The following is a 12,529-nucleotide window of genomic DNA, read 5'->3' as shown; positions in this document are numbered from 1 at the left end:
CAAGTTGCACAGTACATCCGAATGTAATGAATTTATTCACTGAACTGTAAAGTATTCTGCTGCAACTTACCAAGTGTAAGTCTGAAATCTGATATACAACTAAGTAATTTAAACAGAGTAGGAAGAATTTCTTGTGCTCTTCCTAGATTAATTTCTTTTTGTCCAGCCACTCCGATTGTCTGTTCCATTCCTAAGGTGCTACTGAAGCAAAAGTGCCTAGCAAACAGACACAGAACAGCATCACTACCCCGACAGGACAGGGGAAGAACAGTAAACCATTTTGCTTCACTGACTGCTTGCAATTCAAGGCAGGATATATTTTTTAAAAAGCTGAAATGTTGACTGAAGGTGAACGTTTCATGTCATTTTTAAACATAGATGCAGTTGAATAAAAATAGCTCATGAATCTGCCTAACAGTTTGAGGTCCATTCAGCTTTTTAATCACTCTAGTACGACACAAGGCAGTGCACTTTATTGGTATTTTTACAGCATTTTATTGGGTTAGCATCCACACTAATACAGATACACAACTTCTACCTTACCTCTTTCTCTATTACTCTCAGATTATCTGAAATGGCAGACACATCTACACTTCAGACATAATTTTAAATGTGATAACTTCATCTTGTGTGATGGATTACTCAACTCTCTTTCAAATACAGGATACTCCCACAAGGCTGAGAACTCAGTTTATCACGAAAATCTTGGAACAGTTAGTATTTTAAGGTAACTTCAAATTTTCTTTGCTTCTTTTAGAATTTATTGTCTTTGAAAAGCTTGATTAATTTGAAACAGTTTTTAAATTAAAATTCTGTATTTGGAAGGGGCATTCTTTTCAATCAGAGGTTGGGGATTTTATGTACTCCTACATACCTGCTTTTTTTTTTTTTTAATGACGGAATTACACATAGGGCAACACGGTTTACAAATTAAGCGCTAGTAACACTGTTTTAAAACACAACTTAAAGGTACATGGAATGAATGCAATAAACTTATTTGTCAAATCGTATTATCAAAACCACAGAAAACAATTTGTGAGAAATGCAAATGAGCTGGAACTAAACCGTGTTAAGGAGTTTTAGTCATATAGAAATACAACTCCCATTACAACGAAGAAGAGATTTTATGCCTGTAAATAACCCCTTGTGTTAAAGCAACTACGCTGTAGGTAAAAATCCGAATTAATGCTGTGTCTTTGCCTCTCTTGAGTAGTCCTGACCATACACAGGCATGTGAGAGCCAGGGTTCTGCATGCACGTGATCGGTACAAATGTATATTCTTTGCATAATTGCTCTTACTTAGTTCTGACAAGCCAGTAAGTACAAAAGCATTAAAAACCACGGTTTACTGTTTTTGTGTGTAACTGTGTGCCGCGGGTAGGTGTACGTTCCAGGGGAGCACTCAGACACGTTTAAATGTTGCTGAACCTCCTTTCTGCGCAACCCAAAGTGCTGCTGGCAAAGCTAGGCCATCCCTACCGCAGGAATTCGTGGCGATCCGGAGTAGAACCCAAGAACCACGCCAGCCAAAGCACTGCAGACTCCACTTCGGGGGAGAAACCCGAAATCCAGCCGACAGTTCCAAGCCAGGAGCCGGCCTATGCCCCTCCGAGCGCACACAACCCACGGCCAACCCTCCACGCCAGCACAGCACCTGACCACTGCGGGTTTCTGGGCTGTGTTTGCAGCCACGCGTCACTGCAGGCCCGACGCTCGCGGCTGGGCGCTTAGCGTTTCCCAGCCCTGACGCCGAGGAGCGCCAGCGGCGGGCAGGCCCCAGCCGGCGGCAGGACGGCCACCCGGCGGGCCCGGCTCCCCCGCCCCGCTCCCCCGGCCGCCGCGGCGTGCGGCAGCGCCGGCACCGGGGGGCGACCGCCCCCACACACACCGCCCGGGCGGGTGCCAGGCAGCGCCCCACTCCCGAGGAAGCGGCCCAGCAGCGCCCCGCGGCCGGGCCCAGCTCTCCTCTCCCCGCGGGCGGAGCCGCCTCCACGCCCCACGCCCCGGGCAGCGCGGGCGCCGTGAGCGCTCCGCGACGGCTGCCGCCGTGCCAGCGGGGCCGGGCCGAGCTCCCCGCCACGCCGCACCGCCGGTGCCCCATCGCGGGCCGCCGGGGCTGCACGGCGCGGCGCGATGGCGCCGACGCTGCTGGACCTGGCCCACTGGAGCACCTGGGCGGTGTGCGCGGTGATCAAGGTGCCGCAGCTGGCGGCGGTGCTGGCGGCCCGGTCGGCGCGGGGGGTCAGCGCGGGCAGCCTGCTGCTGGAGCTGGCCGGGTAAGGCGGCGGCGGGGGGGACACGCGCAGACAAAGGACGGGGTGGGGGCAGCACAACATGGCGCCCCCCGCCGGGGCGCGGTGGCTGCGCGCGCAGGCAGGGGGCCCACGGCGGGAGGAGCCGGCGGGGCGGGGCGGGGCGGGGCGGGGCCGCCTCGCCTCAGCGGGGCTTCCCTCAGCGGCGGCCGGGGAGGGCGCTGGGAGGCGTCGCTGCGGCGGGTAATAGTTCCGTTCCTTCCCAGACGGCTCCGGTAGGGCGGGAGAACGTGTCGAGCGGCTGCTTCCAGGGAGCAGCGCGCAGGTTGTTGCTCCCTTCGGTTATAAACCCGCGCTCCGATGCATGGTGGTCACCCCCTCCCGCCGGTCGCCCTTGCCCTCACCGGGCGGCGGCGGGAACCTCCTCTTCTAAAGTGTTAAGGGAAACTCGGCTTTTTTAACTTGCCCAGAACCAACCCAGGCCACCCATGTAGCTGGAGACAACACCGACTGTCGGGTTTAAGCCGTATGTTTATTAAAGGGTTATGAAATGGTCCGTGTGCCCTGTTGTGCAGGTAATTGTACAGGTCAGACAGGCTTCTTCACCCAAATGAAACATCATCAGTCTTTAAGAAAATCATAAACCATGTCAAACCCCAAGGATTTGTCCGTCTGTAGTAAACTTATATGGGCTAGGCTTATTGAATCTTGCTTAAAGACGATTGTATGGAATGAAAAATAGACTGCATGCACGTACATTCAAATGTGGGTACAAGTACGTGAGAGAAAATACCTTGAAGAGCCGTGCATTTACCAGACTGAGGGATGGAGGTGGCCAGAACATCCAGCTGGATAGATGGCTGCTAGTTCTCTGCACCAAGCTAAAAAAGGGCTTTTTAGTTAGAAAAATCACCGCACAAAAATGGCATGTCATTTCTGAATGCTCCTGTGCTTCGTCTTCAGCGAGGGGCAGAGGTGCTGCCCCTGGTCTGGCTGTGGAGGCTCAGGCGTGCAGATGGCTTTCTGCAGGGAGCTGTGCAGGATCCCCATGGGCTCTGCTGTGGCTGTTTCTCCGTGGTGCTGAACCCCTGTTGTTGCTGTTTGCCCTTAATACACCTCAGAGTAAGCCAGCTGAATTCTAGTTCCAGCAGAGATAACTTACGCCACAGCCCTAGCCAAAAAGTGGTGGTAGCATTTTCAAATCATTCATGTGCATTGATGTGCATTAAAGAGGCTTTCTAAGTAGTGCTTCAGATGAGCATGGAGAAGCCATAAATGGCTCTTCGAGCACCTGTGTGATAACCACGGTACCCACAGCACTGCAGGTTCTGCACCTGCTCTGGGCAAAACTATTTTGAAAGGGTTGCAACAAGGCTTTTTTGAAACATTTATTTGGACTGGTTGTTTATTTTGTAAGCTGTTTATCCTGCAACCTGTAAAGACTTTGAGTCCAGCTGCAGGGAGCTTTGGGGCCACTGGTATAAACTGAGATGGTGCTGCAGAGTCAGCATGCAGTGACCTGGCAGAGGAGTGACACAGAAGCATGGTGCTGATGGCAAGGAATCTAATTTGACCCTAAAAGAATTAAGACTTCTAGGAAGTTCAGATATTTAAATTCTGAATACTGTAAAAACCAGTTTCCTGCAAGGCAGGCAGTTCCTTATGCCATTTTTATATGCTGATGCATATATGCCATCAACTTTTCCTTACAGAAAACTATATCCTAAGAGCCCTTTCTATCTTCTCTGCAGCCTTGAGGTTTCTGTGTAACCCCATGGACTTGCACGAAGGTTGAAGAAAGTAAATATGATAAAAGTTCAATTCCTTTTAGGTACTAGATCATGGAATACCAGGAAGGAGAACTGCCATTGTTTGGTGCACTTAAGAGCAGGCTGTCAGTCTGACCAGTACAGCTACACTGGGCAATCTTGTACCAGTATGTATTCTAGACAGCTTGGAAGGTGTTTTCTACTCCTGTAAAACTTGCTTAAGGTATAGATTGAACTACAGACATTAATAAACCAGTTACCCCAGAGATGCCAAGGCAATTGCAAAGAGAAGGTATCTTCTACATCTGGAAGCCTTTATTTTATTCTCATCAGTTGTAATTAATAAAATTATGCCTTACACACTGTGACACAAAGACCTTGACAAATGGTGTGGGCAGCTCTCTACATCTTACTCTATTTGAAGGTAACAGAAACATACTGCAGAACATCAGGCTTGCACTTTGTCTTCATACTTGTTTGACCAATTTGACAGCAGGGGCTGCACCTATCTGGAGCCTTTTGGCACAACCAAAACAGTAAAAAAGAAGTTGTGAAGGAGCTGTCCCGTCCCTTTGTGCAGTCATGCTGTTTTGTGTCTTTCTGTTCAGCTTCCTTGTGTTTCTGAGGTACCAGATCTATTATGGTTACCCTCTGCAGACATACCTGGAATATCCCATCATCATTGCACAAGGTAATTTTTTAAGCTGTGTTTTGGAAATGGAACAGGGCTCATTCAGCACTCCAAGGCTCTGCATGTGGGTACAGTACTCCACTGCAGTGATGTGAATCCATTGAGCAATTCTAGTTGGAGCTGGGGGGGAAGAGGGAATGAACATCTAAAATATAATTGAATTTTTATAGATTTTATGAAAATGCTGCTCAGGTGGATCTGATTAAGAGAGAAATTAATACACACACACAATTGCAGTGTAAGCTCATCCTTTATCCAGTTACTCCACATGGGAAAGAAACATTATAAACACTCCAGACTCTAAGAAAAGCTTCATTTTTGAGCTTGCAGTGTTTTGGAAATCAATCAAATCTGAGAGATAAAACCTCTAAGAAATTAGTGTCTGTAGACATGGTGCCCAGTGGAACCGCCAAAGATTGCATTTGGGCCCCTTCTCTCCATTCTGTGACAAGCAATCTTGTGTTTATTTCAGATGTCATTCTCCTTTTGTTTATTCTGCGTTTCAGCGGAAACATGAAACGAGCTTTGTTCTATGCAGTCATGTATCCTTTGAAATATGGGAATTTTGGTTTATGTAGCTTGTTTGGTAGTTCTTTGCATAGCAGCTATGTCATCATTTGTTTGTGCTACTATTGTAAATCATTTTCAGCCACCCCTCAACATGCATCCCACATTCACATGCTGAATTCTGGGACCACAGTAAAATCTCTAAAAGAAGCAAGCTTTACATGTAGCTGTCCTTTAGAAGGCCCACAAATGATATGGAGTAAGACCAATTCTTAATTACATATTTGCTAGAGATGCAGGGTGGAAATGGTGAATCTTTTTTCTTTGATTCCTACCCATGCAGATGGTACAGCAGTGTTTGTGGGGCTTTTTTAATAGGACTTGGGCTTAAATCTCGAGTCTTATGCTTTGGGGCAGGTCTTCAGAAACTCCAGGCGCTGCCTCACCAAAGACTGTGGAAAATAGGAATACTTAAGTGTTTCAACCAGTTCTTAATATGCTTTATCTAGATTGTATAGTCTGTTATAAAGTTTCAATAAGATTACTTCCAGATGTTTAAAAAAATCGAATTCCCCAGGAGTTTTGAGAGCTCTGGTATCCTAGACTTTTCAGTGCTATGAAACTTAACATAATGTAAGATTTGGGGGGGGCTGGTACATGCTAATACTGCGGAAGTGGATAATAGATCTGGCCATGGTAAGTGCTGCATGATTATTTGAAATTAGGTCCTCATATGAAATGACTTTTTTTCTGGAAATCTTTATCAGTAAAATCTCTCTTTATATTTGTCCTTTAAAGGGTTAATCTTTTAGGTTAGCTTTCAGAACAACCAAGCAGTTTTCAAATACAGCTGGTTCTCACTTCTGTGAGTAGCTGGAAAACATAGGACTGGCAATAGAGACTCTATGGGGGGAGAAAGAAGTATGTTCTGAGGTAAAGTTGTCAATTGTGCTGCCTTAATTAAAACTGCCAAAGGTTTAAGATGTTGCGAAAATATGAAGATGTTGCAAAAATATTTCCCCTCTAGTCATAATGTCATAATCCTAATTAATAAACGTTTAACATGAAGAAAAGAACAGAGCAGCAGTCAAAGCAGTTGAAACAGGGAATGTTGAGTATTTCACAAGATCTTTTTCCCCTTTAGTCCTGGAATTTTGCAAGAAAAATATCATCTGATAATGCCCTACATAGGTTAAAGATGGTCTTTGTCCTTTTTATCAGAAGAGAGAAAGATAAAATGTAATTGAGATGAACTGGAGTTGCTAATGCAAAAGATGATAAAAATGAGGAGGAAAGCTTCTGAGACCCAACGCCAATTTACTTGCAAGGGAAATCTGTGCGTGGCACAAAGACCATGCGGAGGTCCCCTCTACCCACTGCCTTTGCAAAATCCCCCTTAAGAGGATGGTAGAGTGAATAGTCCATTCCCTTCATTGTTTTTTCCCACCAATTGGACTAATTTTCCACACATTCTTGTCAGTTTTTGCATTCTTTTATGGTTTACTTTGCCAGACATAATGGTAACAGATGGTCTGAATCAACCTTGCTGTTTAGACTAGATCAGCCTCTTTTTAGCTAACTTTCTTAAACAGTTTTATGTAGCAGGTCGAGAGGCTTTTCCAGTTCTTTGCTTCTTGCTGTATTTGCCTCTATGAAGCATTTGCCAACAGCACTAGCAGTTGTCATGCTGTTGTCGCTTCTTTCGGAGCAGTACCTCAGGAATCAGTCCCTTCCTTCTGGCAGCTTCAATTTTTTGCTTCACGGTTCCTTAGTAAGAATGCTTTGGTTGCCAAATACTGAAAAAGTATCTCATTTAGAATTAAAAAAATAGAAAGCTAGTCCTGGTTCTTAGTAAGTTACATACTAACAGCCATAAGCTAAGCACTCAGATAATAAAATGGCAGAGGCAGAGGTTTGTTCTCTTTTTTTACCTGCTTTTCAGAATTTGTGCACATTCATCAGTGCGGCCAGTAAGCTGGCACAGCTGTGGTGTCTCTGGCAGACAAAAGATTCTGGACAAGTGAGCGCCTTGACCTGGAGTATGTCTGCATATACCTGTGCAAGTAAGCTATGGGCAACTTGGTGTGAATGGTGGAGTTTTCCTTTATTAAAGCCATATCTCCTCTTTCAGTAGGTCTTTATGACAGTAGGTAAAAATCTTGCCCAATGTAGCTTCCCTTAGTTCCAACTTCTGAGTTTCAGATACCACTGCCTCCTGAAACCAAGTTTTATTATTGGCACCAACGGCACTTTGACTTAGAAGAGATGCAGATATGGTCAAGGGAACCTAATACAGTTGAAATAACTGAAAGAGTGTCTTTAAAACGAGCAGATTTCAGTGTTCTAGGATTTAATAAAATTACTAGTGACGTAGCATGAAAAGGTGCTCAGTTTTGAGTTAGACAACCAGACAACGCTAATTCTGAAAAGTCACCTACAAATAAATACACACTTAATGCTAAATACCTTTAACTCTATGACTATACGTAAATGCATTTCTCAATGGAGGAGGATTTAGGAGCGTACCAAGAACAGTGTTTTGTGCAGTTCATGGATTAATTACCTAGTGGTCTGCATGAGCAGTTCTTCTACAGCTCTTTGTCCGAAGTCATATTCACAAAGCTTGTTTAAAATAGTCTTCCTCTAAAACATAGCGGTGCTGGCTCTATTTCCCAGTGAAACAAATGTTTTTAAGTCATTAGAAGTTGTGGTAAGTTTGCTGAACAATGCCAATAAACTTTGTAAATGGTTTTATTCTGCTGCAAATGTGAAATAATTAATGTTTAGATTTGTTGTGGGAAGGATTGCAATTTCCTCATATTTGCAGAAGCCTAAAAGCATGCATGTGAACATTGACAATGGTTAAGTCACGCTAACTTAATTGTGGGTGTAACTTAATTGTGGGTGTAACTCAGTATCAACTATTGAAGGAGGGTGCTGAACAGAAAAAGAAGCAGTGAACTCTGACCCCATCCAATCTAGTGTGATAGATACCTAAAATTTCTAATTACATCACTGATTTTCTCATTAAAAAAGACCCTTAATACAGTGTCACTCAGGTTCGAGAGCTTGATCTCTGATGCGAAAATAGTGAAGAGTGAATGCACTAAAGGTGGGAATGTCTATACAATGTATACTTCCATGCGAGCGTATCCTCTGTTGAAAAATAGATAGTTCATCATTTTTGAAGGTATAAACTTGTCATATCTAGTCCGCTAATCAGAATTCATTCAATTTACAGCAAGAATAGTTACAACTGTAATGACTACGAATGATCTCGCAGGTGAGTAAAGTACGGAATCGCCCGCCTCTCCAACAAAACAGCTGCCATGGTAGTTTTTAGCTGTTTTGTAAAAGCAGTGATCTGGTCACAGAAGAACAAACCATGAGTTTGTCCGGTGAGTTAGCACAGTGAGGGAAGGAGATACTGCTAAAAAAGTAGCACAGGATTACAAATCAGTCAAACACCGGGAGAAAAATATGCTTATGCTTTATCAGATAGTGCCAAGTGGTCCAAAACCCGTTATTTTTTTCAAAAGGCAAAAAGCACTACAAAATTAACTTAATTATGAAAATAGCCAGATAAAGCATTAAAAATCCTTAATATTTAAATAAATAAATAATAGTAAAATACAACTTTTAAAAATCTGTAATAATTGAGTGATAGCTTTTCAAATAGTAAGTGTTTCCTTATTGTGGGGTTTGTGCATGAAGAAGTTCTAGAAAACTATTCAGAGTTCAGCTAGTATATGAATAGTTTTAGGCACAACATTCAGACTGTTTATGACAGGTTGAAAATTAAATGGTAGGCTGGTATGAAACTCACAAAAAACTGGCTTCAGGTATATGATTTGCAGCTGATTTCACTATAAAGCAAATTTATTTAACAGCTTCTTACCATCCTGACAAAACTGAAAAAGCTAAGGAGTGAAGCAGATTTTTCAATAAATGGTTCGAAATCAGTACTCGGTGGATTTAAGAACAGTAACAGGATCACACTTTATTCGGTGGCTCCTTGTTCTAGTCAAAACTGATATTTCACCAGAAACATGATTTAAATGGATTTTTTTTTCCTTTAAGCAGCCCTCTGCAGCACAAGGCTCTGGTTTTACATGTGGTTCAAGTGGCTCTTTCACTGGCAAAGGAAGTCCCTGTTTCAGTTGCTTATTTCCATCCTTGTGCTCGCTGCTTTCTCTTTGCCAGAGTTAAGGGTTTGTGGGGCCATGCAGTTAACTGCATCACCACAAAACTGGCTTAATGCACGTGCAGAAATTTAATCCGGGTCAGTTACTGAGTCAGTTCACCCACAGCTACACACTTACACTGATGAGAAGCAAGAGAGGTATATTGAGGGGAGAAAGGAAGGGAGAGGAACACCATCAAAGTAAAAAGCTGGCTTTTCCAAGTAAAGCTGGCTCGGGTTAAAGCTGCTTCTTAACACATACACAATACACTTCGGAACATGGGAGAGATGGCAGCAAACATTGATACTGTGCTGCTCTAACGGAAAATGTTTCCAGCTAACTTCTAACACTGAAGACTTCAGCACATTCATCTTAGTTTCATACACATGTACATTGTGTACATTTCTGTGAATATTCCACTTACCGAGTGCGTATCAGATACACCTCAAATTGTGGTCTCAAGGCAGAGATACTATGCTTACTTTGGTTTTAAAAACATCTGAAAGTTAATCAGGATACTGAAAAACTGTTTTTTTCTCAGTTGTCAGATTTCCTCTCATTAAGGTCTGACAGATACAAGTATTTCCTGTCTCCCTGAAGTCTAAACGTAACAGATGGCGGTAGAGAATAATCCTGTTTTTATAAACACCACATGCAACTAATAAAGACATGTGACCTGCGACTCCCAGTTTAATTTTTGGTGTAAATATAAATATATATGAGGCTTGTACTATTCTGCTGGGGTTTTTTCACAAAAGAATTAAAGCTACTGTAGCGTATTATTTTCAGATATCACTTGTAAGTGGTAAATGCTCTTCTCTGCTATATTACTGAGAACTTCTGGGTTCCTGAACATGGTAATTTAAACTAATTGACTGAAAAGAGTTGCCGAGTGGCAACCAGCCTATTCGTACAGCAATGAAGGTTTATAAAACATATGTTCTGAAAATTACAGCAGGATTTTTCTTGTTTCCTTTATGCTTACAAGATTTTTTTTCCCTTTTAGTTCTCATCCGTTTCATAACCATGCTCATTCTCAATATTTGGGTCACAGCCACAGTCCTGCACTACAGGAAGACTAAAAAGACTGATTAGAAGACATCCATCAGCACGCACCACAGTTATCAAAAAACCCTGATACAATTATGTTTAAACAACAGAAAAAAGGTTGAGGAAGCTCTCTCTTTCTTAAGCCTAGTATTTATCCCTAAGCATGCTTAGTACAGTCATGCTTATTTTCTCTTAGAAACAATTCTGATAAGATACTTAATTTAAGCAGCATATTTTTATTGGTAATTTAAGACAGATTTCACTGCTATCACATTTTCTCTGGATGTTTTTTACTAAGCGAACAAGGTATTTCATATTTAGATGTTTATATATTCTTGTATCACTTCAGTACTTTCTGGTTACATATAAGCAATTTTTTCCAATTATACAAGAGCAGTTTTGCACCAACATATCAACTCATCTCTCTGCGTCTGCTGCAAGTTTGAAAAACAACAGATGTTTGTTGTCTTCTTGCAAGCAACTCAATTAACTATCTGTTGTTAATTAAGTTCAACATTAACTATTTTTAGGATGAAGAAAATCTGAATCAAGGTCCAATCCAAAATAAGGTTCTAAATGTGTTTGACAAAGTCACAAATTCCAGCTGGGATCGTAGCGCTTACATGCAACACTTAAATAGTACAGTTTATACAGCTGATACAGGGTACCCATGGTCGCTTTCTTCAATATACCCAGGTTTTATTAGGGTAAGAGCAAAAAATCAGCTATGAATTCTTTTTCAGCCTGAGCTCTTTATTCACTGAACATACTGGTTTAGGAACAGCAGTGACTAGAATGTCTAGGAATTAATGACACTTTGACCAACAGTTAAAAATTGTGTTCAAGCAGAAGTTCCTGAACCGATACCCAGAGCCCGCAGACACAAGCCACACAGACCATGACCCGTTTACACGTGCACCTTGACGCATCACAAACTCATCTCCAGTGGTGTCAGGTTTTGACGATACTGCTCTGTGCTTTGTTAGTTTTTAGCCCGTCTTGTGCTAAGCGTGCTGTCGGACGTTTACATTTTTACTTTGGAGATTCTGATCTATTTGTAATAGGTATACGAAAAAAAGGAAAAGGATATTGCTGAGAACTATTAACGGGGGATTTTGCTTTTGAAAGTAATGCTATTCCAACCAGAAGTTACCGAAGTAATCACATAGCTTGCCTTCATTACCCACTGTGTTCTCCAAAATGAAAAGATAGGCCTTTCAAAAGAGTTTTTACAGTATTACTGTTGATCAGCATGTTAAAACCAAGGCACCCTTGATCCTGACACTCCTGACTACTACGGGAAGACTGCACTGCCCACAGTCGAGGCAGGTTTTCCTTGCGACATGCTAAATAAATGGACTCACGCAAGAGCGGGATCTGCAAAAGCGGATGTTTCCACCAGTGTACACTCAGCAGTCAGACGGGGACCTTCACCATCAGAAAACATCGCTGCTTTGTAAACTCTCATTTACAGCAGGAAGGGGTGGGAAGAGCTATGTCTGTGGACATACCATTTAATGTATCTCACATTACTGAGAGCAAGTTCAAAGATGAGCTTTTTTACTGCTCCAATAAAATGCATAAATGCTTCTGTGTTAGTTGAGACAGTAACTGTAAACATCCTGATACTGATTTTTCTAAAGCTGTGTAACATAGATGAAGCGGTCTAAATGGTGGCAGGTGGCATGTGGTACCTTTTCCAGGCCGTATTAATAAATGCTATTCTTCATGACGGATTAATGGCATGCTTACAGTTAATTTTTATTACCTTTAATTTTTTATTCTGTTTCCATATATGGAGAGAAAATGAAATATTCATTACAGGTCATTAATGGGCAGCTTGCACCTTGATGTTTGAAATGTCAAGCCTGTAAATTATCCACCTGTAAAATGCTAAAGAGCCGCAGCATCTTAAAAGGAAAAAACCACACTTCTCATCTCATTTTTTTAACTAAAGCTTCATCTTGATAGAGAAAGATTTGTGCAGAGTCCAAGCCCTCTCTGCTACTGACATCTTTCATACTCCTGAGCGATGCTGCAGCGAAATGAGGACACTTCATTTTCGGTTTGAGGAT

At 42.5% G+C, this 12,529-nt stretch overlaps 1 protein-coding gene across 1 annotated transcript; it reads left to right on the top strand.

Moving 5' to 3' along the window:
- Window positions 1-2,134: 2,134 nt before the first annotated feature.
- Window positions 2,135-12,190, top strand: SLC66A3 (solute carrier family 66 member 3). The gene is made up of 7 exons (XM_055810770.1): window positions 2,135-2,277; window positions 4,631-4,713; window positions 5,186-5,255; window positions 5,859-5,916; window positions 7,163-7,283; window positions 8,462-8,503; window positions 10,411-12,190. The coding sequence occupies exons 1-7, from the start codon at window positions 2,135-2,137 to the stop codon at window positions 10,497-10,499; spliced, it is 606 nt and encodes a 201-aa protein (XP_055666745.1). The 3' UTR covers window positions 10,500-12,190.
- The last annotated feature ends 339 nt before the right edge of the window (window positions 12,191-12,529 follow it).

This window comes from Falco peregrinus, chromosome 7, assembly GCF_023634155.1.
Source record: "Falco peregrinus isolate bFalPer1 chromosome 7, bFalPer1.pri, whole genome shotgun sequence".
NCBI lineage: Eukaryota > Metazoa > Chordata > Aves > Falconiformes > Falconidae > Falco > Falco peregrinus.
The sequence above is the reverse complement of the archived record's forward strand: the minus strand, read 5'-3'. Positions and strand labels throughout refer to the sequence as shown.

What these genes read in the sequence shown, in the direction of transcription:
- SLC66A3 (XM_055810770.1), top strand. Translation starts at nt 2,135, where the DNA reads ATGGCGCCGACGCTGCTGGACCTGGCCCACTGGAGCACCTGGGCGGTG. An exon ending in TCCCATCATCATTGCACAAG is followed by an intron (nt 4,714 to 5,185) that starts GTAATTTTTTAA and finishes TGTTTATTTCAG; the next exon opens with ATGTCATTCTCCTTTTGTTT. An exon ending in GTCTGCATATACCTGTGCAA is followed by an intron (nt 7,284 to 8,461) that starts GTAAGCTATGGG and finishes TTCAATTTACAG; the next exon opens with CAAGAATAGTTACAACTGTA.